This window comes from Nerophis ophidion, linkage group LG04, assembly GCF_033978795.1.
Source record: "Nerophis ophidion isolate RoL-2023_Sa linkage group LG04, RoL_Noph_v1.0, whole genome shotgun sequence".
NCBI lineage: Eukaryota > Metazoa > Chordata > Actinopteri > Syngnathiformes > Syngnathidae > Nerophis > Nerophis ophidion.
Window position 1 is genome coordinate 35,539,318 of NC_084614.1, and position 27,685 is coordinate 35,567,002.

General features: G+C 40.3%; 1 protein-coding gene across 5 annotated transcripts in view; it reads left to right on the top strand.

Annotated features, from left to right (window-relative positions):
- specc1 (sperm antigen with calponin homology and coiled-coil domains 1) overlaps positions 1-27,685 on the top strand; it is a 189,866-nt gene that overhangs the window by 90,977 nt on the left and 71,204 nt on the right. For all 5 annotated transcript variants that reach the window (XM_061897939.1, XM_061897943.1, XM_061897942.1 and 2 more), the window contains 8 exons: positions 1,958-2,146; positions 2,605-2,812; positions 3,039-3,112; positions 3,498-3,673; positions 16,652-16,809; positions 23,059-23,162; positions 23,324-23,399; positions 23,969-24,113. In XM_061897939.1, the coding sequence (XP_061753923.1) occupies positions 1,958-2,146; positions 2,605-2,812; positions 3,039-3,112; positions 3,498-3,673; positions 16,652-16,809; positions 23,059-23,162; positions 23,324-23,399; positions 23,969-24,113 (1,130 nt within the window). The remainder of the gene's footprint in view (positions 1-1,957; positions 2,147-2,604; positions 2,813-3,038; positions 3,113-3,497; positions 3,674-16,651; positions 16,810-23,058; positions 23,163-23,323; positions 23,400-23,968; positions 24,114-27,685) is intronic.

Consider the following 27,685-nt stretch of genomic DNA (forward strand, 5'->3'; position numbering starts at 1 on the left):
ATTATTAGATACTCAAAGCGCTCACAGAGAAGTGAGAACCCATCATTCATTCACACCTGGTGGTGGTAAGCTATATTTGTTGCCACAGCTGCCCTGGGGTAGACTGACGGAAGCCAGGCTGCCAGTTTGCGCCTACGGCTCCTCCGACCACCACCTATCATTCATTCATCCGTGTGAGTGGCACCGGGGGCAAGGGTGAAGTGTCCTGCCCAAGGACACAACGGCAGCGATTTAGATATCAAGAGACGGGCAGCGAACCGACAACCCTCAGGCTCTACCCTAAACGCCATACTACTGCGCCATAATACCAACTGTACGTCTTCTGTAACTTTACAATTGTGATTTATGTCAAGATTGAACAATTTGGGCCTTTAAATGGTATCTAATTTTTTTTCCGTGCGGCGGCTGTTTAATTTTTCGATAGCTGGGTAGATCGTTTTTGGCTTTGGGGCTGCGTCGTATGCATTTTACATGGGGAGGGTGAGTCCATAACAAACTAAGGGCCTGATCTACTAAGATCCAAATACCATGCGCTTGATTAACAGTGTGTGCAATTTATAAAGTAGTGTGTACTTTTACTGGGCTTTTTTCGCACGATATACTAACATTGCACATGCTATTCATAACCGGTGCAGACCGCCTTATTTAAATGACGTCTTTGCAGGTGCAAGCGGCTTTCACCATGGAAACATTCGATCATATACTGCACTTTTATGTTATCATGCTTCGACCTACGGCGTTTTGCTATGTTTCCAAAATGCAGAAGACATACAGTATACGACTTGTTATGGGTTTTTTAGAAGCAGTCCCGCAGTGCATCTACATTGAAACCCACTGTAATTATTTGCTTGAAGGTGCCCTCATAGGAGAGAGGCAGTACCTACTGCGCTCAAGACACAAAAAATGCAAACTTTAATAAGTATTTTTCATACAGAAGATATGTTAATATATATTATATGTAAAAAACAAAGGTCATCAAAAAAACACGACAGAACACCAAAAAGCATCAATTGAAGTTGTTTTAATCAGACCCTTTAGTCACCCAGCAACAAAAATGTGTTGCTGAATTGACAAAATGTCTAATATTCTTATTTCTGACAGTCCAAATATGTTGACACACACTTAGGATGGAGGATTCTCTGTCCATCCTGTGTCTTTGCAACACAAGCGCCTACTTTCTTAAAGCCATGTCCGTAAGTGTGTAAGTTTGCGCATACTTTTCAGACGTATTACATAAAACGCAAAATAGTGCTCGCAAAGCAGTGATCAGTGTTGATGAATCACATTGTGTGTGCTATTTACTATATTTACATCTTTTTCTCTCAGTATTTTAGGCGTTTTGATAATTTTGCGTATATTCTACATATTAATGAAGACAGCTCTTTATTCTGCTTACTTAACAGACAAAATCCACTGTGCCCAAGTTTAGTTAGATCAACTTTGTGTTTGCACATGTTTTAGTACACATAAACCTTTAGTAGATCAGGCCCTAAATGGCTGACTGAATGATTGTGTGAGTGCGTTTGATTCAAATGTGATTAATTACATTAGTCTGATGCATCGATGCTTACTTTTTTTAGTGGAATGTGAAGCTTGTGAACCCGGAAAAAAATCCATAAATTAGCTGCAGGGTTCAAAGCGTGGGAACAAAGTAGCAAGCGGCTTGTAGCCTGGAAATTATGGTAGTATTTTCATCTGACTGTACATCTAAGAACCAACAATAGTCATACATGCCAGTGGTTTATCCAGTCTTTTCTAGTTACAATAATGTCAGTGCTCTTTCTTCCGTTTTTTACTATGTAATTATGAAATCCGTAGCGTCACTGTCATCATTATCACAGTATCAAAACTATGAAAGATGTATTTTAATAGCATCATTATCTTCATAAGCATTTTAAGCTTTGATAACTGTTACTGCTGTCATGTGGTGTTTAGGCATGTAACCTTATATTTTCAGATAGATCAAAACCTAATGGTGGGTGACCAGAAGGTCATGCAGAGTACCAGCGATTGTACGGAGCTGCAGGACCTGCTGAAGATAGCCCATGGGGAGAGAGACCAACTGAAGCAGGAACTGAGAGAGCTGAGGCGGGACCTGTTGCAAGCCCAAGCTGAGACTGAGTATGCTCAAGCTACCATGTCCAAGGTAAAGTAAATGTTTTTTTTTTGTACTTTAGTGATAATTGTTACTCTGATTTAAGCATACTTCATATCTCTTATATTTCACTTTTTTTGAAACAATGTTTGAGACTTTCTGGTGGAAGTTATCAATGAATCATGGGATGCCTTCACCATCAACGTTAGGGTGGTCCACCTTACATGTGTGAACAAAGACTAATCCTGTTGCTATTATCTTCTTGTGTATCGGGTAATATTTTCTTTACATTAGAAACACATATTTTACGAGGTTAGGTGGCCCCTGTTGTGCTTTTGTTGTTACTTTATTTTTCTATCTACATTTTAGTGTACATTGTAACATTTTTCACCAATCTAATTCTTTACCCAATGAACTAAATGTAGTTTGACCGAGTCAAGAGGACGCCAGCTTGGTTATTAACTACTCCCCTAGTCATGCGGATCCTAAATTCATAAATGCACACACAGATGGAGGCCAAAGGCCAGCAGATCCTGGAGAGAGCAGAGATAAGGGAGCAGGAGATGAGCAGTCGAGTGAGTGCTTTAGAGGAGGCGGGGATCCAGGCTGAAAAACAAGTGAAGGAGATGAAAGAAACCATCTTCGAGCTGGAGGACCAGGTCGAGCAGCAGCGGGCTGTCAACCTTCACACAAATCAAACTGTGCAAGACTTGGAAAGTATGTTTTATTAGCTCCTTATTTCGGTATTGGTCGTATACTGTATAATGTAAACCATGTAGTCTTCTAAGTGGGCCCATGTTGAAATTTTTATTCTACCGTTAACAGTTTCCATGACAATTTGTCAGTAACCCATGATTCCCTTCCTAAGTAGTCATGTAAGCTAGGTAATTTAGGCGTATACACATCATTCCCACTAGCTAAGACTTTTAACATGTAATTGCAGATCTTGTTAAAAAGTTGGAGGTGCAGAAAACTGATGAAGAACAAAAACTGAAAGTTTTCAGTAGACAAATGGAGGTAAGGTGGAGGAGATATCTTTTGTTATTTTGTTTTAACTGCTGCCCAACTCCATTAACATCAGACTTTCTATTTTTACATCCTCATTGCTCCTTGATTCTTTTAAATGGTCTGCATCATAGTATAGTATAATATAGTATAGAATCATGTATTGAGGAATATTTGGAAATGCTTACCCTAAGTATTTGTACAATGACTTTTGAGTATTTAATAAATGTTCAAAACATTAGTAAAATGTACTTAGTTTCTCCAGCCTTTAGGCATGTCTAAATGTCACAACTCATGCATTCTGACATGAATCAAATGCAGTTAGATGGATGAATGTTGCATGTGACCATAAACATTTATCTCCACTAAAATGGTCTTTTATTTCTTTTTTAATTAGGAGGAAAAAGATGAGTGGCGTCGGTTCCAGGCTGATCTCCAGACAGCAGTGGTGGTTGCCAATGACATCAAGGTGGAGGCTCAACAGGAGCTGCGTACAGTCCGAAGGAAGCTGCAGGAGGAGCAGGCTCGCAGTGCACAGCTTTCTGCTAACATGGAGGTGCTACAAGGTGTCAGGTATGATAGCTACTTTTTTCTCCACAAACTTCCTTCTCATCTCTTGAAGCAGGAGTGTCCAAACTTTTTCCACTAATACGCGTAGTGAAAAATCAAGGGATGGGGACTGTAACGCACTATGTAATAACGGTGTAATATGTAATAATCTAATACAATTTCACCTCAATATGTAATAACGTCACATTTTGTAAATATTTTCTGCATTTTGTTATAAACTTTGATATTGGATTCTTGAAATTAAATAGTGAAACCTCAATTTACAAACACCTATTTGCTAACATTTTAGTTTACGAACGTTTAGATTGTGCCAAATATGCCTATTTGCTAACACTTTGGTTTACGAACCTATTTGCTAACATTTTGGTTTACGAACCTTTAGATCGTGCCAAATATGCCTCTGTGTGCAAACCATGTCTCTGTGGATGAACGCTTAATTAAGTTACCTGAAGGCAAAAAAGCAGGGGAAAACATTGTTGAGGTGGAAGAACATCCACTTCACTTGTTGCACAGGAAGAGTCACGCATTAGCACTTCAGCATGTGTACCTTTTCTTTTCTTTTTTTGTTGCCTTTTGACAAGTTCTGTCCATTTTGCTGACTCAATAAGTGTCCCAATAACTCAACAGACCAACATGCAAAAAAGGCACATATCGCTGCGGAGTTAAAAAATAACATATTTCAGTGAGTTTATTTGTGACAAGTACAGTGGCACTCACAGGCATGACCACAGCAAAGTAACCTGTCACACCTGGATCATGTTTTGTTTTGTCATGTTATGTTTAGATTTTGGAAAAAATTCTTGTGACTTGGGCAAGGCTTGAGTCCTGGGGGGCGTGGCATGAACTTTGGAAGCTGCAGAAAAAACATTTTTTTGTGTCTTGGGAGGGGAGAAAAAGTCGCACGGGGCAAGCCTGTCAGACAGCGTTGAGGGACAAGTCCTGCCCCTCTTTAGCACGTGCCTGTGCATTGCTCCGGGCCGCCGCCGAGGCGCTCGCGTCCCAGGTGGTGTGTCGTCACCGCGGGATGAGCCAGGTGCTCGCGGGCCATCCGGATGTCCTCCCCAGCACCTGGCTCATCGCGCGGTGACGACACACCACCTGGGACGCGAGCGCCCTGGCGGCGGCCCGGAGCAGTGCACAGGCACGTGCTAAAGAGGGGCAGGACTTGTCCCTCAACGCTGTCTGACAGGCTTGCCCCGTGCGACTTGACAAAACAAAACATGATCCAGGTGTGACAACCAACCACATAGTTTTAGTCGTAAAGAGAACTATATTTTGTGGAAAAAGTTGTCGGATCAGCCGTATTTAATAGTGGAGGTAAAGACATTTTCTCTTTTCTCATTCAAGTACAGGCCCTTGCTCTTCCAGGGCATAAAAAGAGCAGATCCTATCTCCCTAGTTCGTTCCTTTTCCCTTTGTTCCTTTCTCTTCAGTAATCTGCTCTTGTTAAATTTCTTTGTTGTTGAAGTTAAGGATTTTGAGATTTTGTTTTGTGAAAGGGCACAAAAGTAACTTGTGTGTGTGCGCGTGTTGGCAGAGCACAGAATACAGCAGCTAGTTGTTGTTGTTGATTAAACTTTTTTATTAAATAGATAGTTGATCTATCACCTCCTTGTTATGTTTGTTTGATATACGGTACTGTATAGCACTTTAAATTGTGTTCAAAGTGTACAAACTTTACTAAAATATGGAACTTTGTAGAGGCTTGAACCCATTATTCATATTTACATTGTTTCTTAGGGAGAAGTATGCAAACTTTTCTATTTACGAGCCATGTTCAAAGGGGCGGTACAGCTCGGTTGGTAGAGCGGCTGTGCCAGCAACTTGAGGGTTGCAGGTTCGATTCCCGCTTCTGCCATCCTAGTCACTGCCGTTGTGTCCTTGGGCAAGACACTTTACCCACCTGCTCCCAGTGCCACCCACACTGGTTTAAATGTAAATTAAATATTGGGTTTCACTATGTAAAGCGCTTTGAGTCACTAGAGAAAAAGCGCTATATAAATATAATTCACAATTCACAACTAGATGTTTTTTGTTTTTCCTATAGTTTTTCTAATCAAGGTATCAATTTCGGTGGTTTATTACTAGGGTTGTCGAAATTAATGTCTTAACACATCAGAATAAGAAAGTTAATTAATCCCGGAGGGGAAATTAACATTTTCAGCACAATCCCATTCAAGATCAGACAAACATTACAGGGAGACAGAACAGGATCGCTGACTGGTCTGCCAACTTCTGGGGCCTCTTACAAAAAAGGTGAGATACAGGTAAACATTGGGGGGTGGAGAAAAAAATTATGCAACCAGCCATTTCTACATACAACTATGAATAAAAAGTAAAAGAAACCTTATACACTGTGGTGGCCTCTGCGGTGTTCCGCGCCATCGTCTGCTGGGGTGGAGGGAGCATGGCCAGATACAGGAGAAGACCCTACAAAGCAACCAAGAGAGCCGACTCCACGCTCGGCCTTCCACCAACTCTCGGCCAGTGTCCAGTCCGCATGGACGAGTGAGGATGCGTCTAAGGAGACTGAGGTGTCCGGTACCTGATCATACAGCCAAGACACTGTGACGCCTGTCCGTCCCGACGCTCAGTGCGAGTGCCGCAGCCCTGTCTCTTCCTCTGCATCTCCTCCAGTCTCTCCAAACGGACTATGGTGTGTCAGAGACCCAGCTGCTGGTCTCCCTGGCTAAAAGGCTCCCGGAAGGCAGATCCAGAATTCCACAAAAAAGCACCGCAGAAGTCACAAAAGTGCCACCCTTATCACACAGTCCCAAAGGGTCCTGAACCAAAAGGCAAAAAAAAAAAAGTAATATATATATATATATATATATATATATATATATATATATATATATATATATATATATATATATATATAATACATGAAAATGAGGGAAACACAAAAGGATGACACGAGCACAGAACTCCTGCCAACAGCAGCCACTACAGCTGTGCCATCTTGGAAAAAACAAAACAAAACGTGATTAAATAAAAAAAATATTTATTGCGCTAATGGAAATGAATCACACTTTTTGTTGTTGTTTTAACCCGACAGGCGGCAAGCATTGTTAGACAGTCAGTGATTAGGCCACACGCTAGAGCAAAAATGAGTGATGAGAGTCAGAGCGGTGTGCTCGGCTGCCGAATGTGCTTCAAAACAATCTTTGACGGAACTTTAGATACATCGCAGGTAATCTGTTGGTATTGCAGCGACAAACGTTCTTGTCATCGGCGCACATCAAATTTGAAATACTTAAAGTAAAACAAATACTTGAGGATGATGCTTGCAAGAATCCTTTATTGACAACAACATTCAGAGGACGACAAACAATTTCAACACTGGTGGACTTTCTCCACGTCAATGTTGTTAACAAATATACCACAGATAAGTCAAACAATCCCATTGCAAAATTAACTGCATGTAGGCCACTTAACATCAGTGAAGACCAAAAGCTGCAAGATGTCATGCATAGATATCCCCACAGGTGATCCGTCATACAAACTACCTTGGAAGGGCACAATTAAAACAATGATAAATCAACTGTACTGCATAAACAAGAGCAACGAGTTTAAAATACTGGCTGATGCTATTTTTTTTTTCTTACTGGAGACAAGTGGATCTCAACAAGTGCGCATGCGTCAATCGAGACGGTCGCTGCGAAAGATCGCTCCGTCTTTGTCCTTTGTCTTTGTTCACTTTGTACTTTTTTGTACTTTTAAATGTACTCTACATTTACTTTTTATCCTAGTTGTGCCCTTCTAAACATGCAGTTTAGAAGTGTTTTGTTCGTCCTATTGATGGTGGGCACACTACTGAAGAGCTCATACGGACAACAGTGGAGAGGCTCCTTTATCTACACCTGGGAACAGTTGTTAGCGATAACAGTTGTTAGCATCCAGCTAACAGACCCTGCGCTAACTAACCAGATCCTGAAAGAGTTAAAAGGACTATTATAGGTTCTCGTGGCTGTCGAGGGAAAGGTAGACGTTCGAGACAGAAGTGGGCTGAAGCGAGGAGGGAGAGAAGGAGATATAAACTAGGGCTGGGCGATATGGCCTTTTTTTAATATCTCTATATTTTTAGGCCATATCGCGATACACGATATATATCTCAATATTTTGCCTTAGCCTTGAATGAACACTTGATGCATATCACAGCAGTATGATGATTCTATGTGTCTACATTAATACATTCTTCTTCATACTGCATTAATATATGCTCATTTTAAACTTTCATGCAGAGAAGGAAATCACAACCAAGTCAATTGACAAAAACTGTATTTATTAAACAGTTATTAAGCAATGGCACAAACATTCATGTAATTTCAAAACAGAAAGTGCAAGATTGTCAGACATTTTAAAAAAAGCTATTAGTGCACATTTGTGCATGATGTCACTAAGATGACTTATCAAAACAACACTAAATTAAAGTGAACTTTTTGTACAGAACGCCACTACAGTGGTTTAAAACAAATAAAGTGTACCTTTGTGCATGATGTCACTAAGATGACATATCAAAACAACACTAAATTAAAGTGTACTTTTTGTACAGAACGCGACTACATTAGTTAAAAACAAACAAAGTGCACTTTTGTGCATGATGTTACACAAGATATTTCAATAAGTGTCACATAAAAATGAGCTGCATATCAAATAGTATATGTCCTACGGTGTTGATGTGGAAATAGTTGCTTCGGCATTTTGTATGTGTGGCACCCAACGGAGATGTTGACATGCACAGTTTGAAGCACTTTTTATTCTCTTGCGGGGTGATTTTTCAAATGACGCTACAAATTAGCAGTGCTAATACTTTTGGTAGCAACGCTTCTGCCGTATAAATGTTCCAACATGTTCCCGTTTGAAGCCAAACCACCGCCAGACGATGGACCCCCGCTGTTTTTCTTGGTAATTAATTCTTCCTCCATTTGTTACCAGATTCTCTCGTATTACCACTCGCAACACACCGTTAGCATCAGAGCTAATGTTACCCCTGTTGCTACCTCTTTGCACGGGAAGGGCGTGTGACGTTGCACGCGTGTCATGTAAGATTGTGTGCTTTTTTTAGGTCTCTGTGAGAAGGAGACGAGACAGAGGAAGAAACGCATGCAGTGTAATGCCCGCAGCTAAAAGTAACTGCGTGAGAAAGTATACTCGAATATCACGATATATTCATTTTCTATATCGCACAGACACAAACCCGCGATATATCGAGTAAATCAATATATCGCCTAGCCCTAATACAAACCAAATCTTCCTTCCGTCGTCACGGGTAACGTGCGGTCTCTGGCAAATAAAATGGATGAGTTGTCGGTGCTTGCCGGCAGTCAGAAAGAATATCGTGAGTGTAGCCTAATGTGTTTTACTGAGATGTGGCTGCATGACGATGTTCCGGATAGTAACGTCTCTATAAACGGGTTTCAAACGGTGCATGCTGACCGGGACGAACCAATGGCAAGTGGAAAGCAGGGGGGCTTGCTTTGTTTATTAATAAGAAATATTGTCATCCCGATCATATCACAATAAAAGAGCGCCACTGTGACCCGAATATAGAGATGTTAGCTGTAGGACTCAGACCATATTATTTGCCCAGGGAGATTCCGCATGTCATGATGGCAGTACACATCCCCCCCTCTGCTAACGATGCAGCTGCGAGTGACGTCATTCACAGCTCGATAGCCAGACTCCAAACCAAGCACCCTAAAGCGCTCATCCTCATCTCGGGGGATTTTAACCATGTTACTTCACCCAGTATGTCAGCTGCCACACCAGAGCAAATAAGATCTTGGACCTGCTGTACGCGAATATCAAGGATGCGTATAGCCTCATACCACTACCAGAGCTTGACCTGTTAAACCACAACATTGTTTACCTCAACCCTTGTTATGCGGCTCTGGTCAAAAGACAGCCCGGGCACAAAAAAAACTGAAAAGGTGGTCAGAGGGGGTCCAAGAGACACTACATGGCTGTTTTGAGGTAACTGACTGGCAGGTGCTCATGGAGCCTCATTGAGAGGACATTGACGGGTTCACTGAGTGCATCACAGACTATATCAACTTCTGTGTTGACTCAAATGTCCCATCAAACACGGTCACCTGCTACCCAAAATGCAACATGGAACGACACAGGAGGTCCTTCATACCGACAGCCATCAGACTGTATAATCCATATGTTCCTTCTTGACTGCACTTAAATGTAGAATATATGTAGAATATATGTATATTATTCACATGTGAATAATGCTGTATAGTATTCATTGTCTATTGTGAGCGAACTGTGGTGCTGAATTTTCCCCAGGGATCAATAAAGTACTATTCTATTCTATCTAATCTCATCACAACTACCTGGGTAGTATTGTACTAAAAATAGATCAGCACTGTCATCTGAATACGTAAATAAGCTTGTTGGTTTAAACATCTGGTTAAAGGAAGAGTAAATGCAGAAGTAAATGGTGCACGTTTTTGTGAGTATGTTTACTACTATATTAGTGTTCATCACTACCTTGTGTACTATATTATTGCAAAGACTTTCAAAATTTGCACTTAATTCTTACTATATGTCACCAAGTTTTGAGAAAATCAATAACTTGCAGTTAAGTAAAACTTTTAAATGTTTGTATGACACTCTAAGAATAAAACAAAAATATGTGTCAAATTTTGTGTGAAAATTCAGGGTTAAAAGGTCATTTGAATTCCGCAAGCAAATATATTTATTGTGATTAATCAAAATAAATAAAAAAAATAATATTAAAAATAAATAAACAATTCAAAAGTGTGATTAATCTGATTTCATTCATTTGACAGCACTGTTTATTACATAATGCACCAACGTGTTTAATTTTATTCCAAAAAAAAGTGCAGCAGACGCATTTTGTAAAAGCTTTTGCAATATGTAACGCATAATTGCAAAATGCGGCAGATTATTAATGAGGTGAAAACAAATGATATATATTGTGTTGTTACAGGAACACTGATATATTTCAAAAATAAATATATAATAACAAAAAGGGCAAAAGACAATGCTGTTTTATTCGTTATTCGTATCAACACTACAGCCTTTTCTCTTTCCATTGTCTTTTTGCTCTATTTTTTTTATATATTTGAGACATGAACTAGTTTTTGTCATGTTACTGTATCCCACATGTTTAAAAACATTTTGTCCTGGGAATGTTCTTACAATTCCTGCAGTATTTCTCTCTGTGTTGTTGTACTACTTTAAGCTACTTCCTCTTTTACACTCATCACCTGGCAAAAACACCTGCCCTTACTCACTATTTCCAGGGGCTTATGTTTGAATAATATACTGTAACAGTTGTTTAAATGGGGGCTTCAGCATTCACACATCTTAGTGTTGTAATTGTTCACCTTGTAATACGTTTTGGCTATCTGTGCTTAGACCTTCTGCTGTGGTGCCGTGTTGACCTATGTGGGCTGCTGTGGCGTAAACTTTTAAGTCACTTCTTCATTCATGTCTGTGTGCTTTACAAACACCCTTTTTAAATTAACATGGAATTATAAAGAATTTTTTAAATTTCCGGATGGTCTTAATGGATATATGCCATCAGACAACAGCTAAATCGGCCAATTTACCCAAGATTAGCCGCTCCCTACCTCCAGCAGCTCCCTGTGATGCCTCACAAAGATGACCAGGATCTTGATGTAAAGTTCAGGTGAGTTCCCTGCCCTGCTAGCCTGCGTTTCCTGACATATGTGCTGCTTCTGCTGCTCTCCTGTCATCTTCCTATCTTTCACTTGGTGTTGCTACTAGCCTGTTTTACTCCCATGTCCTTACACAGGCAGGAGGCACCTGCAGGACTAGCTCATTAATCTGCTTTTGCTGATTTTTTTCAAGCAAGTGTTGTTGCCACCTACTGTTCTTTGTAGGAATAATGCCATGGCCGCCATTGGTGTGTACAGCATGACTGGACCAAAAAAAAACTTCATGCAATGCATCATCTGCCCTACATGTAGTATGCATAACATTCGTCAATGGGCATTTTAGATTTGATTGACCTGATGATTCATGCATGGAGTAGACTTCTGGTTGGTTTTAATAAAACAATTGACCACATTAGAACTCTTAAGGTCTGTAGTTTTGCTGCAAACTTGTAATAATTACATATAATTAATACCATTTGCTCATATATTTCCCCTGTCTTTATTTTTTTAGAATGGCCACTGGAGCGTCATTTGATACCAAGACAGCAGTGGAAGGGCACTAGCGATGTTCATTTCAGCACGGAGACGGTGGCATTGTGGCACTTAAGTTTTTCTATGTATTAAGAGATTAAATGTGGTAAGCTTGTGACATCCTGAGACACAGGGTTTACTGTATAAATATCATGGTTTCAATTTAAATTAATATGTAGCTGTATAATCTTTTTTGTTGTACGTTTTTTTTTTTTTTACTGAGTTCACCTTCTGGTTAATCACCATTTTACGGGGAATACCCTACAGGAGGATTGCACATGTAACTATTATATTGTTTGTGTTTTATTTTTCTCAGCTGGGAAGAAAAACAATGCTTTCTGCACGATTTTTATGATAAATACCAATCTTGCATTAGGTCATTTAATTCCAGAGAAACTTCTCTTTTGAAAGTTTCCAGTGGTTTGACGATGTTCGCTGACTCTGGTCGCCACACAGTTTTGGCTTTACTCGATTTGACATCTGCCTTTGATACTGTGGATCACAGTATACTGATAGATCGCCTCAAATCTGAGATAGGGTTTTCTGGTGCAGTTCTCCAGTGGTTTACTTCTTGTATAAATTGAATAACTTTTAAAGTTGCTTTTAATGATGTAATTTCCAAAGTGTCCAACCTGTCATGTGGTGTGGCCTAGGGTTCTGTTCTTGGGCCTGTTTTATTTTTCTTGTATTTGATGTAGCTTGCGAGGTTAATCAGTGGTGTGAAAAATGTTTCTTATCATTTCTATGCAGATGATAATGAACTGTTATGCTCCTTCAATGAATCAGAGTTTCACTTTATAACTGAGTTCTTGGAATACGTATCCTGTATCAAAAACTGATTGTCCTCAAATTCCCTGCAAATAATTCTAACAAAACGGAAACTCTGATAATTGCTCCCGATAAAAAGATCCCCCTGATCAAGAACTCCTTCGGTGCTCTGGGTGCATCTGTTAAAAGCAGCCTCACAAACCTATGAGTTGTGTTTGATCAGTCCATGTCCTGCCGTCAAATGACCAAAAACTGTTTTTATCACCTCAGAAATATTTCTAAAGTGAGAAATTTGCTGTCAAAATTGGATCTCGAAATGATCATTCACAGGTTCATTTCATCTTGTATTGACTATTGCAAAACTCTCTTCACTCTTTTCAACAAGTCAATGGTAAAGAGACTTCATACGTTGCAAAAAGCAGCTGCCAGACTTCTGACCGGTGCACTTAGAACACCCCATATCACCCTTAATTTTATCCATTGGCTCCCATTCAAATTTTGCATTGAGTTTTAAAGATTTTAGTCCTGACTTTCCGTGCGTTGCATAATCCCAAAAACTCATTTTAAAACCCATGGAGACCTGGCAATCCAGGCTATAGCTCCCAGACCCTCCGAGATCTTGACTGTGTTGACACTTTTAAGAAAAATTTTAAAACTTCTCTTTTTAGTAAAGCTTTTGGTTAATGCACATTTTAACTATCAATTGAACTGTTTCACTTTACTTATGTTTTGTACAGAGCTTTGTGATTTTGTCTGTGAAAAGAGCTTTATACATAAAATGTACTTACTTTCTCTGTCGCATAAAAGTGCAGTATTATATTTTGCCAATAGATGTCACTGTAACATTATAATGCAAACTGATCTCTCTGGGTACACTTTGCTCTGTATACAGCATCTAGTTGTGCTCATTTTGGTTCTCTATTGAAATTATCTGCATGTATTTTCACAATTTCATCTTTACAGAAATAGGATGACCTGCTGCCAAAACTTAAATGTTGTTTCTTTAAATTCCTTAAAGTCACTTTCACTGTATTTATTTAAACCTGCATAAGTGTTGATAGTGCATACCAACACAAGACAACTACTACTGCTGAAAGTTACCTAGAAAATATATTGACTCACTTACAATAGGGAAGGGATTTATATGGTCCCATTCCTGGGTAGATCTAGCATGAGATGAAGAGAGGGGTTAATCATTTTGCAATGCAGTCTGCTAAAAATGCTAACAAGTGCCATTCTACGTAGCAACTGACGCTGTGGTCAATGTTTTCAAGACATTTCAAAATTAAAACCATCTGCCAGCAAAAATGCATAGTGCAATCCTCCTCTGCCATGTTTCATGTGTCAGTCAAACCACGACGGATGGGTCCATATGAATCTTTTTGATACTGCAGACAAGCGCAGAACACAATTTAAAATCTATATAATGCATATTTAAAGTGTATCATACAAGAGAGATGGCTGCAATTAGCATATCTTACGAGTTCAATACCAAAAAGGGCACATGATTGCATAATCTCAGGGTGTACTTTGAATTCCTTGTTCTATGATTGTGTTTTTTATGCTATTGGAAATTTGATTTGGTGCTCAACATCGGCCAAAAAGAATGTTAAAAGTTGTTGAAAAGAAAAGCTTCAAAAACTAAAAATGTTGAAAGAAGATGGTAGTTGTGTGCTCACTTTGTCTTTAATAAAGCGAAATGTACTTAAAACCACAATAGATTGCATATGCCTGTGTAAAGATGGTGTATTTTGTCATTTATAATACTGACAAATAAATGAAGTTTCACCAGCAGATATGTGTATTTTTGTCTTTGTATGCCTACGTGTTGTAAGACCAGTTGACTCAAAAGTCATAAACACTTAACCTCAGTCCTTCTGCATCCATGTAGCCATTTTCACCCTTCTTGCACTAAACACAAAGTGTGGTGCTGTGTAATATAACACACCTGATAACAGGTCAAATTAATTTGATTTGACCTGTTACAACAGCATAAAAAACACAAGTGTGACAATGCCACAAGTTGGCTGTTGTGCTCCCAAGTTACAGAACAGGCAAGTGTTGTGCAGGCAAAAGGTCATTTCCTTTAGAAAAATGGACCAAAGTCTAGCAGGAACTTGGGGGGGGGGGGGAGACTCAAAAAGCAACCGCACATTATGGCAGACACTGAATACTGAACCAGCACCGAAGGAGGGAACATAGGGTGGCACTAAATACAACTAATTGACAACGAGGAACAGGTGTGCTGGCAGGACAAAGAACAGAAAACAAAAGTGCTTCAAAACACAGAACAAACAGGAAATACTGACAAAACATGAGCACCGAATCAGGAAGGGATTCTAAACAGGAAATTAACCAACCAGGTTGACACTGTCATAAAGCATAACAGAAGGCCCCCATCACATAACGGACAGGAAAATACAACACATAACTAAAACCGTCATGAAAGATCACGACACAGAAGTGCAAATAATGAAGTTAATATAAACTTTATAAACCTACTCAGTGGCCTAGTGGTTAGAGTGTTCGCCCTGAGATCGGTAGGTTGTGAGTTCAAACCCCGGCCGAGTCATACCAAAGACTACAAAAATGGGACCCATAACCTCCCTGCTTGGCACTCAGCATCAAGGGTTGGAATTGGGGGTTAAATCACCATAAATGATTCCCGGGCGCGGCACCGCTGCTGCCCACTGCTCCCCTCACTTCCCAGGGAGTGATCAAGGGGATGGGTCAAATGCAGAGAACACATTTCACCACACATAGTGTGAGTGTGACAATCATCGGTACTTTAACTTTAACTTTAAATAGGTGGCGACTTGTCCAGGGTGTACCCCGCCTTCCGCCCGATTGTAGCTGAGATAGGCGCCAGCGCTCCCCGTGACCCCAAAAGGGAATAAGCGGTAGAAAATGGATGGATGGGTAAGCTGAGTGCTTGTTTTGAAAATGTCTCAATGTTAAAATGTTTGTTGTTTGTTCGCCACATATCAATCACACTGGTCCTTGGCACTAAAGGTAAAGGAATCTGTCCATGCAGAAATTACCCTTTTTTTGTTTGTTTTGTTTTTTGGATGTATCCATGGTTGGCTTACCACAAGTCTCTCTTAATGCTGATGTCTCTCACCGCACAAACGCACACAAGCTCCCCTTTTCTTTGCCTTTCTTTCCTCGCCCTCATCCATCCATCAGGACTTGGCTTGTACACATTAATGGCCTCACAGACAGTTGGAAATTATAGAGCTCTTTTACCAATTTGTGATTTTTTTTAATTTTTTTTTACTACAGTTCATCCGTAAAGTATACACAGCGCTTCACTTTTCCTACGATGTATGTTATAGCCTTATTCCAAAATAAAGTAGTTTATTTTTTTCTTCCAAATTCTAGACACCATACCCCCATAAAGACAATGTCAAAATGTGTTTTTTAAATGTTTTGCAAATATATTAAAAGTCAAGTCATTTTGAATACGATGCCACAAGCTTGGCACGCCTATCTTTGAGCAGTTCTGCCTACTCCATTTTTTCCATTCCTCTTTACAGCCCCTCTCAAGGGTTGGATGGGAAGCGTTAGATTTGATCCAGGATGTCTCTGTACATTGCTGCATCAAAAGGTGCATCCACAAAATATTGAGCAAAGAATGTGAATACTTATGTACATGTTTTTTAATGTTAATACATTTGCAAAAATAATTTTAAAAACCTTTTCACATTGTCATTATTGGGTATTGTGTGTAGAAGTTTGCGGACAAAAATGAATTTATTCCATTTTGGAATAAGCCTGTAACATAACAAATCGTGGAAAAGCGAAGTGCTGTGAATACTTTACGGTTGCACTGTATCAGTACTTATAAACCATTTGCTGTCATGTATAAACATAAACAAGTGCCTTATAAATCGAATCCATTATTATTAGTATTATTTATTTGCTCTATGATTTATAAAAGCCTGTTCAACAGCACATATACAGTAGAGTTTATGGTTTATGTCCCCTCCCCCCACCCCACAACTCTGTTCATTGTGTCCGTTAGGTCTCAAGGTGATGATTTAAAAGCGGCAGAATTTGAGGGCAGCCGTCCGTGGTGCAGCATGATCCCAAGCCCACCTGTAGATACCAATGGTGATGCTGACACGGAGCCTGGAGCTACTGTCAAGTCCCTCATTCAATCCTTTGATACGGTTGAACACAGTAAGTGTTGCAATACAGTCACAACTTCAATACTTTGCAAAAGTGTGTTTTAGTCATATGTGATGTACATGCAGTATAACCAATTCCAGTATGTTTACTGGCAAAGTATGATGTAACTGCTGTAGGATAGCACCGGTTAAGTATCTGACTAGTTTGATAGCAATATTTTGACATGCAAGGTTTTACCATTCCACTTAAGCACTGGAGTACTGTACAGAATTTCATCACTTGGCCTCAATCCAAGTGGACTGTAATAATGAAAACTAAAGATAAAAAAATCATCAAAATATCCTCAAATGTCAATTGATCTGCACAAAGTTTCATGGAAATCGTCTTGTGTAGTTTTTGTGTAAAATAAAAAATGGTCTACCATTTGTCTTGAGCTTTGCAGAGATAAGTATGAGTATTAGCGGTGGGCAAAACTACGAATTTTGTTTTTAGTCCAATACTAAGTCAACACAGGACCTGTGTCGCTCATACCGATACTTTTTATTCGAACATATTTCAAGATCATTTTATGATATTTTCTTATAATTTGTTGATCATTATTACAATCGGAATACAAAAAAATACAATCATTTAGAGCAAAACATTTTTAATGAACTATGTAATAATATATGAATACAGTAAAATCTAAAGCATTGTAACAATATCAACAAAACGACAGAATACAATTGTATCTCAAATGAGTGCCCCAATTTGAAGTGTTTTGAGATAAAAACTGTCTCTAAGCTAATTATGTTTTCAGTTTCAAGTAAATATTTACGTTACAATCATCCCAGCCATTAGTTGGCATAGCAAATGTCACAGTGAACCCTGTAAGATCCGCCCTAAATACCTGGTTTTACTCGCTAGCATTAGCTTTTAGCTAGAGATGGACATAACTTTGTTTTCCAAGAATGGGAAGAAGTGAAGTGAGAGTGAAGTAAAGTGTTGAGAAGAAGAATTGGATGATATCCATTGAATTAAAGAACAAAATCATCAAAAACATGACCGTGTGTGTCACCAACTTGGCAAAGATATTAGAGCGTATGTCTGCGAGTTTGCACCATACTGAAGCAGAATGAGTCTAACGCCAGCAAATAATGTTGAAATTGTTGCTAAAAGGCGGACATTTATCCATGGAAATATGAAAAAGCTGCTGATGGTGTTTTTGACGGAGACATAGCTAGAAGACTATACCTAAATGCTGTACATTATTATTACTTTACTCCATAAAAACTACTGTAGTTGTATGTAGTACATTCGTACATGTTGCTGTTATACAAAACCCAAAACCACTGACGATGGCATGTTGTGTAAATCGTAAATAAAAACAGAATACAATGCTTTGCAAATCCTTTTGAACCTATATTCAATTGAATAGACTGCGGAGATAAGATTCTTAACGTTCGAACTGGTAAGCTTTGTGTTATTTTTTGCAAATATTAGCTCATTTGGAATTTGATGCCTGCAACATGTTTTAAAAAAGCTGACAAGTGTCAAAAAAGACTTCAGAAAGTTGAGGAATGCTCATCAAACAGTTATATGGAACATCCCATAGGTGAACAGGCTAATTGGGAACAAGTACATAGGTGCCATGGTTGGGTATAAAAGCAGCTTCCGAGCGAGGGTCACCACTTTGAACATATGCGTGGGCAAATTGTCGAACAGTTTAACAACATTTCTCAACAAGCTATTTCAAGGAATTTAGGGATTTCACCATCTACGGTCCATAATATATCATCAAAATGCTCAGAAAATCTGGAGAAATCACTGCAAGTAAGCGGCAAGGCTGGAAATCAACATTGAATGCCTGCGACCTTCGATCCCTCAGGCGATACTATATTCAAAAGCGACATCAGTGTGTAAAGGATATCACCACATGGGTTCTGGAACACTTCAGAAAACCACTGTCCGTAACTACAGTTTGTCGCTCCATCTGTAAGTGCAAGTTAAAACTTTACTATGCAAAGCGAAGCCATTTATCAACAACACCCAACAATCAGCGCCTCTTTCACTGGGCCTGAGTTCATCTAAGATGGACTGATGCAAAGTGGAAAAGTGTTCTGTGGTCTGCCGAGTCCACATTTCAAACTGTTTTTGGAAACTGTAGATGTCGTGACCTCCAAACCAAAGAGGAAAATAACCATCCATGTTATAGGTGCTAAGTTTAAAAGCCAGCATCTATGGTATGGGGGTGTATTAGTGCCCAAGGCATGGGTAACTTACACATCTGCAAAGGCACCATTAATGCTGAAAGGTACATACAGGTTTTGGAGCAACATATGTTGTCATTCAAGCAACATCTTTTTCATGGATGCCCCTGCTTGTTTCAACAATGCCAAGCCACACTCTGCACGTGTTACAACAGCGTGGCTTCGTAGTAAAAAAGTGCGGGTACTTGACTGGCCTGCCTGTAGTCCAGACCTGTCTCCCATTGAAAATGTGTGGAGAATTATGAAGCGCCAAATACGACAAATGAGACCCCGGACTGTTGAACAACTTAAGTTGTACTTTAAGCAAGAATGTGAAATAATTCCACCTGAAAAGCTTAAAACATTGCTCTCCTCAGTTCCCAAATGTATACTGAGCGTTGTTAAAAGGAAAGGCCATGTAACACAGTGGTAAAAATACCCCTGTGCCAACTTTTTTCACAATGTGTTGCAGCCATTAAATTCTAAGTTAATGATTATTTGCAAAAAAAAAGGAAGTTTCTCAGTTCGAAAATTAAGTATCTTGTCTTTGCAGTCTATTCAATTGAATATGAGTTGAAAAGGATTTGCAAATCATTGTATTCTATTTCTATTTCTATTCTATTTCTCCTCTCTGAGCTGCCACCTTATCGTGGTAGAGGAGTTTGCGTGTCCCAATGATCCTAGGAGCTATGTTGTCCGGGGGCATAAAGCCCCCTGGTAGGGTCTCCCAAGGCTAACAGGTTCTAGGTGAGGGATCAGACAAAGAGCAGCTCGAAGACCTTTATGACGAAGAAAAAGCATGGACCCAGATTTCCCTCGCCCGGACGCGGGTCACCGGGGCCCCCCTCTGGAGCCAGGCCCGGAGGTGGGGCACGATGGCGAGCGCCTGGTGACCGGGCCTGTTCCCATGGGGCCCGGCCGGGCACAGCCCGAAGAGGCAACGTGGGTCACCCCTCCAATGGGCTCACCACCAATAGCAGGGGCCATAGAGGTCGGGTGCAATGTGAGCTGGGCGGCAGCCGAAGGCAGGGCACTTGGCGGTCCGATCCTCTGCTACAGAAGCTAGCTCTTGGGACGTGGAACGTCACCTTACTGGGGGGAAAGAGCCTGAGCTAGTGCGCGAAGTTGAGAAATTCCGGCTGGATATAGTCGGACTCACTTCGACGCACAGCAAGGGCTCTGGAACCACTTCTCTCGAGAGGGATTGGACCCTCTTCCACTCTGGCGTTGCCGGCAGTGAGAGGCAACGGGCTGGGGTGGCAATTCTGGTTGCCTCCCGGCTCAAAGCCTGCACGTTGGAGTTCAACCCGGTGGACGAAAGGGTAGCCTCCCTCCGCCTTCGGGTGGGGGTACGGATCCTGACTGTTGTTTGTGCTTATGCACCAAACAACAGTTCAGAGTACCCACCCTTTTTGGGAACACTCGAGGGAGTACTGGAAAGTGCTCCCCCGGGTGATTCCCTTGTCCTACTGGGAGACTTCAACGCTCACGTTGGCAACGACAGTGAAACCTGGAGAGGCGTGATTGGGAAGAATGGCCGCCCGGATCTGAACCCGAGTGGTGTTTTGTTATTGGACTTTTGTGCTCGTCACAGTTTGTCCATAACAAACACCATGATCAAACATAAGGGTGTCCATATGTGCACTTGGCACCAGGACACCCTAGGCCGCAGTTCCATGATCGACTTTGTAGTTGGAGTTCGGGGAAGCCATGGAAAACGATTTCCGGACGGCTTCGAAGCGATTCTGGACCACCGTCCCCCGCCTCAGGAAGGTGAAGCAGTGCACTATCAACACCGTGTATGGTGCGGATGGTGTTCTGCTGACCTCAACTGCGGATGTTGTGGATAGGTGGAAGGAATACTTCGAAGACCTCCTCAATCCCACCAACACGTTTTCCTATGAGGAAGCAGTGCCTGGGGAATCTGTGGTGGACTCTCCTATTTCTGGGGCTGAGGTCGCTGAGGTAGTTAAAAAGCTCCTCGGTGGCAAGGCCCCAGGGGTGGACGAGAGCTTAAGGCTCTGGATGCTGTGGGGCTGTCTTGGTTGACAAGATTTTGCAGCATCGCGTGTACATCGGGGGGCGGTACCTCTGGATTGGCAGACCGGGATGGTGGTTCCTCTCTTTAAGAAGGGGGACTGGAGGGTGTGTTCCAACTATCGTGGGATTACACTCCTCAGCCTTCCCGGTAAGGTTTATTCAGGTGTACTGGAGAGGAGGCTACGCCGGATAGTCGAACCTCGGATTCAGGAGGAACAGTGTGGTTTTCGTCCTGGTCGTGGAACTGTGGACCAGCTCTATACTCTCGGCAGGGTTCTTGAGGGTCCATGGGAGTTTACCCAACCAGTCTACATGTGCTTTGTGGACTTGGAGAAGGCATTCGACCGTGTCCCTCTGGAAGTCCTGTGGGGAGTGCTCAGAGAGTATGGGGTATCGGACTGTCTTATTGTGGCGGTCCGCTCCCTGTACGATCAGTGCCAGAGCTTGGTCCGCATTGCCGGGAGTAAGTCGAACACATTTCCAGTGAGGTTGGACTCCGCCATGGCTGTCCTTTGTCACCGATTCTGTTCATAACTTTTATGGACAGAATTTCTAGGCGCAGTCAAGGCGTTGAGGGGTTCCGGTTTGGTAACCGCAGGATTAGGTCTCTGCTTTTTGCAGATGATGTGGTCCTGATGGCTTCATCTGACCGGGATCTTCAGCTCTCGCTGGATCGGTTCGCAGCCGAGTGTGAAGCGACCGGAATGAGAATCAGCACCTCCAAGTCCGAGTCCATGGTTCTCGCCCGGAAAAGGGTGGAATGCCATCTCCGGGTTGGGGAGGAGACCCAGCCCCAAGTGGAGGAGTTCAAGTACCTAGGAGTTTTGTTCACAAGTGAGGGAAGAGTGGATCGTGAGATCGACAGGCGGATCGGTGCGGCGTCTTCGGTAATGCGGACGTTTTACCGATCCGTTGTGGTGAAGAAGGACCTGAGCCGGAAGGCAAAGCTCTCAATTTACCGGTCGATCTACGTTCCCATCCTCACCTATGGTCATGAGCTTTGGGTCATGACCGAAAGGATAAGATCACGGGTACAAGCGGCCGAAATGAGTTTCCTCCGCCGTGTGGCGGGGCTCTCCTTTAGAGATAGGGTGTGAAGCTCTGCCATCCGGGAGGAACTCAAAGTAAAGCCACTGCTCCTTCACATCGAGAGGAGCCAGATGAGGTGGTTCGGGCATCTGGTCAGGATGCCACCCGAACGCCTCCCTAGGGAGGTATTTAGGGCACGTCCAACCGGTAGGAGGCCACGGGGAAGACCCAGGACACGTTGGGAAGACTATGTCTCTCGGCTGGCCTGGGAACGCCTCGGGATCCCCCGGGAAGAGCTAGACGAAGTGGCTGGGGAGAGGGAAGTCTGGGTTTCCCTGCTTAGGCTGTTGCCCCCGCAACCCGACCTCGGATAAGCGGAAGATGATGGATGGATGGATGGATGTGTTCTATTTTTATTTATGATTTACACAGCATGCAAACTTAACTGGTTTGGGGTTTTGTACAAAATATACAATATATCAAAAGTAAATTTTTCTTTTAAAAGACATAGCTGTGCTTTAAATTGATTTCAATTAATTTTGATGGGAGATGTTGATCTGAGGTACAACGCGTTTTGAGTTCAGAGCTCTGTCACAGAACCAATGAAGCTTGTAAGTTGAGGTAATACTGTATTTCATTTTTGTTATAATTAGTTAAGCAAAATAAGGTAACAGATAAGATAACAAAAGCGAAAACTACTAATTGCTCTCATTCAAATCATTAGGCTTTTTGCCCCCAATCCCCTCCTGTGTATCAAAATGGAGGGTAAAATAGTATAACATTATATAAATATAAAAAAATAAACAACATAAAAGGTATAACAAAAAATAAATAAATTAAAACTCAAATGACCATCTATCGATAACACCACTATTTTAATCAGTCTGCTCACCCCCGATGATTCGAAACATGTAGTAATGTATCTACTTCTGAACACACTAGAAAATAAGTTAGATTTTTCAGTTCTTTGATTATTTTTAGAGTTACCCATTTCTTTTTCCAGGTGGACCTGCAGTCCACGCATTTCAAATCCAAAGCTCACCTCGAAGTCCGCTGAGTGGAATACCTTTGCGCACAGCACCTGCTGCTGCAGTGTCACCTATCCAGGTAAGTTCTCAAGATACACTCGAACATGACTTATTATTTATGTCTGTCTGTCCCTTCCATTGGGCTGACATTTATTTCACTCAAGTAAAACTTTGACCATTTTTATTTGTTGCTTCCTCAATCATTATTGTGTGATTTGGTCTGTTTTTGTTTCCTCCCAGAGGCAGTCTCACATAAAGCCCCTGTCAAAGTTGTTGGAAAAACGCATCACCCACGGAAACTTTGTTCATCCTCTCAGTATGTAACTCTGATCATTCTTAATTACCCTACATGAGCATCCTTGTTTCACCTCAAGTCAGATTGAACGCAAATAATTAGGAAGCATTTTGGTATCCTGGCAACACAAGTCAGTACCTGTGTTGCACTTTGACAAGCAAAACAAATAGAAATCTTTCTATAGATAGTGTTATGATTTTGCAAATGTTTTTAATGTTGTAAAGAGGATAATTTGGCCTACTCATAATACATTATATGAACAAGGTTGGTCTATAAACGCCTGAATCGTAAATGTATTTGTTCCTGGACTAGTTTCAACTACCTTGCCTTTGCAGCCTTCACGAGAGGTGTCACATGGCATTGTTGGGAGGCAAGGTAGCCGAAACTTGTCAGGTACAAATAATATTACTATTCAGGCCTTTATAGACAAACCTTGTTTATATAAATGTATTTAATGTTATTTGATATCACATATTGCAACTTTCTCAACCATGCAGAAACATGTTTTTTCTTACTTAGTAAACACATTTCTCAAATTTTAACATTATTTGTGCCTTTCCAACCATCTCTGTCATTCTTTTACTCATCAGATATTTTATCCGGCAGCGGGGAAGACATGAAATCTACCATCCTTATGAGGAAGAGTCCATCGCTGGAGTCCATATTTAAAAGTCCTGCTTCTCTAAGAAACCGCACTGCATCTTTTAACTGCAACCAGGCCAACAGCAAATTCAGGTGGGTCCAATGATTTTATTTCCAAAATAACTCCACCGTCATCAATCAAACACCATTATCTAATGAGAGGAGCTGGACGAAGTGACTGTGGAGCAGGAAGTCTGGGCTTCCCTGCTTAAGCTGCTGCCCCCGCAACCCAACTTCAGATAAACTGAAGACGATTGATAGGTTAGAATGACTTTTCACAGAGGAATGGGTTATAGAATATACTGTTTGTGTTATGTGTCATTTGTTTTTTGAATATCTCTCAAAATAAACCAAATTTCTGTCTTTTTTCCATTTCAAAATCTGATAATCAAGTTCAAGTTTATTCACAATACCATATAACAATTTCAATAGTAGCGAATACCATCAATTAAAGATGTTGGTACGTGAAAGGGTCCACCAAATAAGCTAGAAGAAGCTTTTGACAGGGGGTCCAGAGGACAGTATATATACATGGAATGATGAAACATGAAACATGGTAGCAAGCACAACAACAACAAACAAAAACAACAACACTATATGATAAAGACAAGATAATAGTACTAAAGCAAGCATACACATACATACATACATTCGTTCAACCATGCAAAATCCAACAGTAGTCTACCCCACATGAGGCATTAAAGATAGGTGGTTAATAGATAAGTGGTCAGTTTCTTTTTGAAGTTGGAGAATGGATACAGCATCTTGAGGCTCTCACTAAGCTGGTTCTAAATCTTTGGTCCCCTGCATACGACACTGCGAGTGGTACAAGCCAGTAAACGATGTTTGCCTGATATGAAATCTAAGTTACGAGTGTTGTGGGCATGCTGGGGATGGTAGATAGGAACCAAGCTACAGAGCCTAAGATTCAGCCTGTAAATGACTTGATAGGTTAAACAAGCATTTTGATAAATATTGATCTCTGTCAGTCTTAAGAGATGATATTTATGGAATAGATGTCGAGTAGGGGCATTAAACCTGGACCATGACAGGGCCCGTATGACTTTCTTTTGCATGGATTCTAATTTGTGAAGGTAGGTAGGGAAGGTGTTACACCAGATTATATTACAGTAGTTTAGATGTGGTTCAAATAGAGTTTTATATAGGGTAAGTAGAGCATAAAGAGGAAGATAATGACGAAGGTGAAAGAACAGGCCAACATATTTGGATAATTTGTTTAACAGATGGCTAATGTGACATTTGAAATTGAGGTTTTCATCAATGATGACCCCCAGGAATTTTGTGGAGTACACTCTCTGTATTTCCTGCCCATTGATGTTGATATGGCAGTGCTCAGTATTTGTCCGTTTTTTATAAGAACGAAATAGAATAAAATGTGTTTTATTTACATTAAGTGAAAGCTTATTGCATTTGAACCAGGACTCCACTTTCACAAGCTCTAATAATGCCAATATTGAACTCAAAATGTGTATTTAGTAGAGTTGTTCAGATCAGGGTTTTATGCTGTCAATTCCAATCCGTGAGCAAGATCGGCCGATGCTCATACCAAGCAGGTGTATTACCTGTAAATGTTTCAATGTATTTATGGTGAGTGCTATTGACGGTGGAACAATATCAACGCAATATTTAAACATCACAGTTTTGAAACAGCGAATTATATTAGAATTTGCTTATGCATTTGGATATTATATATATTTTTTCTGTACATTGTTAAAAAAAAAAAAAAAAACACTATTTTTTACATTAAAAATCTGGCAACTCAATCACCAGAATTTCCTGTAAAATATCCCTTTTTTTTTTTTACAACATATAACAAACTGTAAATGGAAAAACAGTTCCACCAAAATTGTTTTTAATTCTGGCAACTGAGCTGCCAGTTTTTTACCATTAAAAAAAAAAAAATGTGGTACTGTTTTTCCATTTACAGTAATTCACCGTAATAACCGCAACCATAGATCTTACTATAATAACACTGGCAGGTCAGTCGACATAATTTTCCGTAAAAAAAACAGAAGATCATTTTCATTTTACAGTAATATGCTGTCAAAAAATATCACAATTTCTACCGTAAAATCTATTGTCATTTATACAGTGTACAATTTGATGGATAACTTGCTTTGAAATCATAGGTCAAGCAGATATTTAAGTATTTATTTTCATTTTAATAAATATTAATGTTTGGAAAGTATGATAATATACTATTTGTTGCAGTATAGGATAACAAAGTTTAAAAGGTATACCATTGTGTTTTTTGGGTTAAAATGGAAAGAACGAATACAGTTAGTAAGCATTCGTGTGCCACATAAAATGACGTGGCGGGCCAGATCAGCCTTGAGTTTGTGTGACAATTCTGACACACCAACAGTTGTTTCATTATCTTCTTTCCAGATCAGCATTCAAGTAAAACAATTTAAAAAAATATGCCTGTATAACAGTTTGAAAATAAAATTATATTTTTGTACATATATTGGGGTCTTCTATTTAGTAAATTTAAATAATGCAAGCGAGTAGGGGTAATAATACTCTAAATTTAGATGTGATTAATTATGATCAATCAAAATGAAAAAGTATGACTAATCTAATTTTTTTTAAATCATTCGACAGTACTAATTGATTTACTTTGCATTACCGAATAGAAAACGTGGTTTTAATGGGTGATTGTTATGATTGATTAATTTCCAACTTCTCACAGATGCCCAGTGAGCTCATTCAAGTGGTCTGATACATTTTATTAACCCACTATTTTATAAAGTGAAAGCTCGCTTCTCAGACACTGAAAAGAAACTGATACGCTGAGTCAATCAGGTGACGTTGGCAGCTGCCATTTTCCCACGAAGGGTACATTCTCATTGTAGCTCTCTGCCTCCGGGAACATTTACATTAAAGGACGGGGAGTTGACTTTGTGCATGCATACTGTACACATTATACTGTGTTTGAGTTTTGGAAACACTGCATTATAAGAGTGAGTCCGGCTGAACACTTTGACATCCCTGTAGCCACACCCTCATACTGTTGACATTATTAAACCCGTCTGACTAGTGTCACATATATCCTCTTTATTAAATTGTAGCCACATCCATGGATCGTTTTTTACCCACTGCCTTTTATCACTGACATTTAAGCATCTTTATTGTACTTTAGACCATCATTGGCCTTTCCGAACAGCAGCATTCCATTGCTGTTTTTGGTGTGGAATTCAAGTAAACTCTTATTATCAGCAGTGATGAATGCGTCCACATGTATTTCTACACTATATGTACAGACAAGATCCCTGCGGTACCTCAAAGACAGAAATATCATGAATTTAAAAGCCGTAAGACTCTGACGTGTGATATGTTTGCTTTGTTAAGGGCAATGACCAGGCCTTTGGGTTGTCCCTTGGCCTTTGCTACAACACACGCCACAAAGATGAACCCAGGATTGTTTTTGTAAATTTTGTGGTATAAGTGCTCACACTGGTGTGTAAACATTTCAGTGTGTGATAGAACGCATAAAGAACTGACATACTAACCTGCATGTGCTGCAATTGATGGGAAGATAATATATTGTGCTCCACAGCTTTGTGGTGTTTGTTTATCTTTTTACATTTAAATATGTTATAGTAAGAATTTTCACTGGTATTTAACATCATATATGTATATAA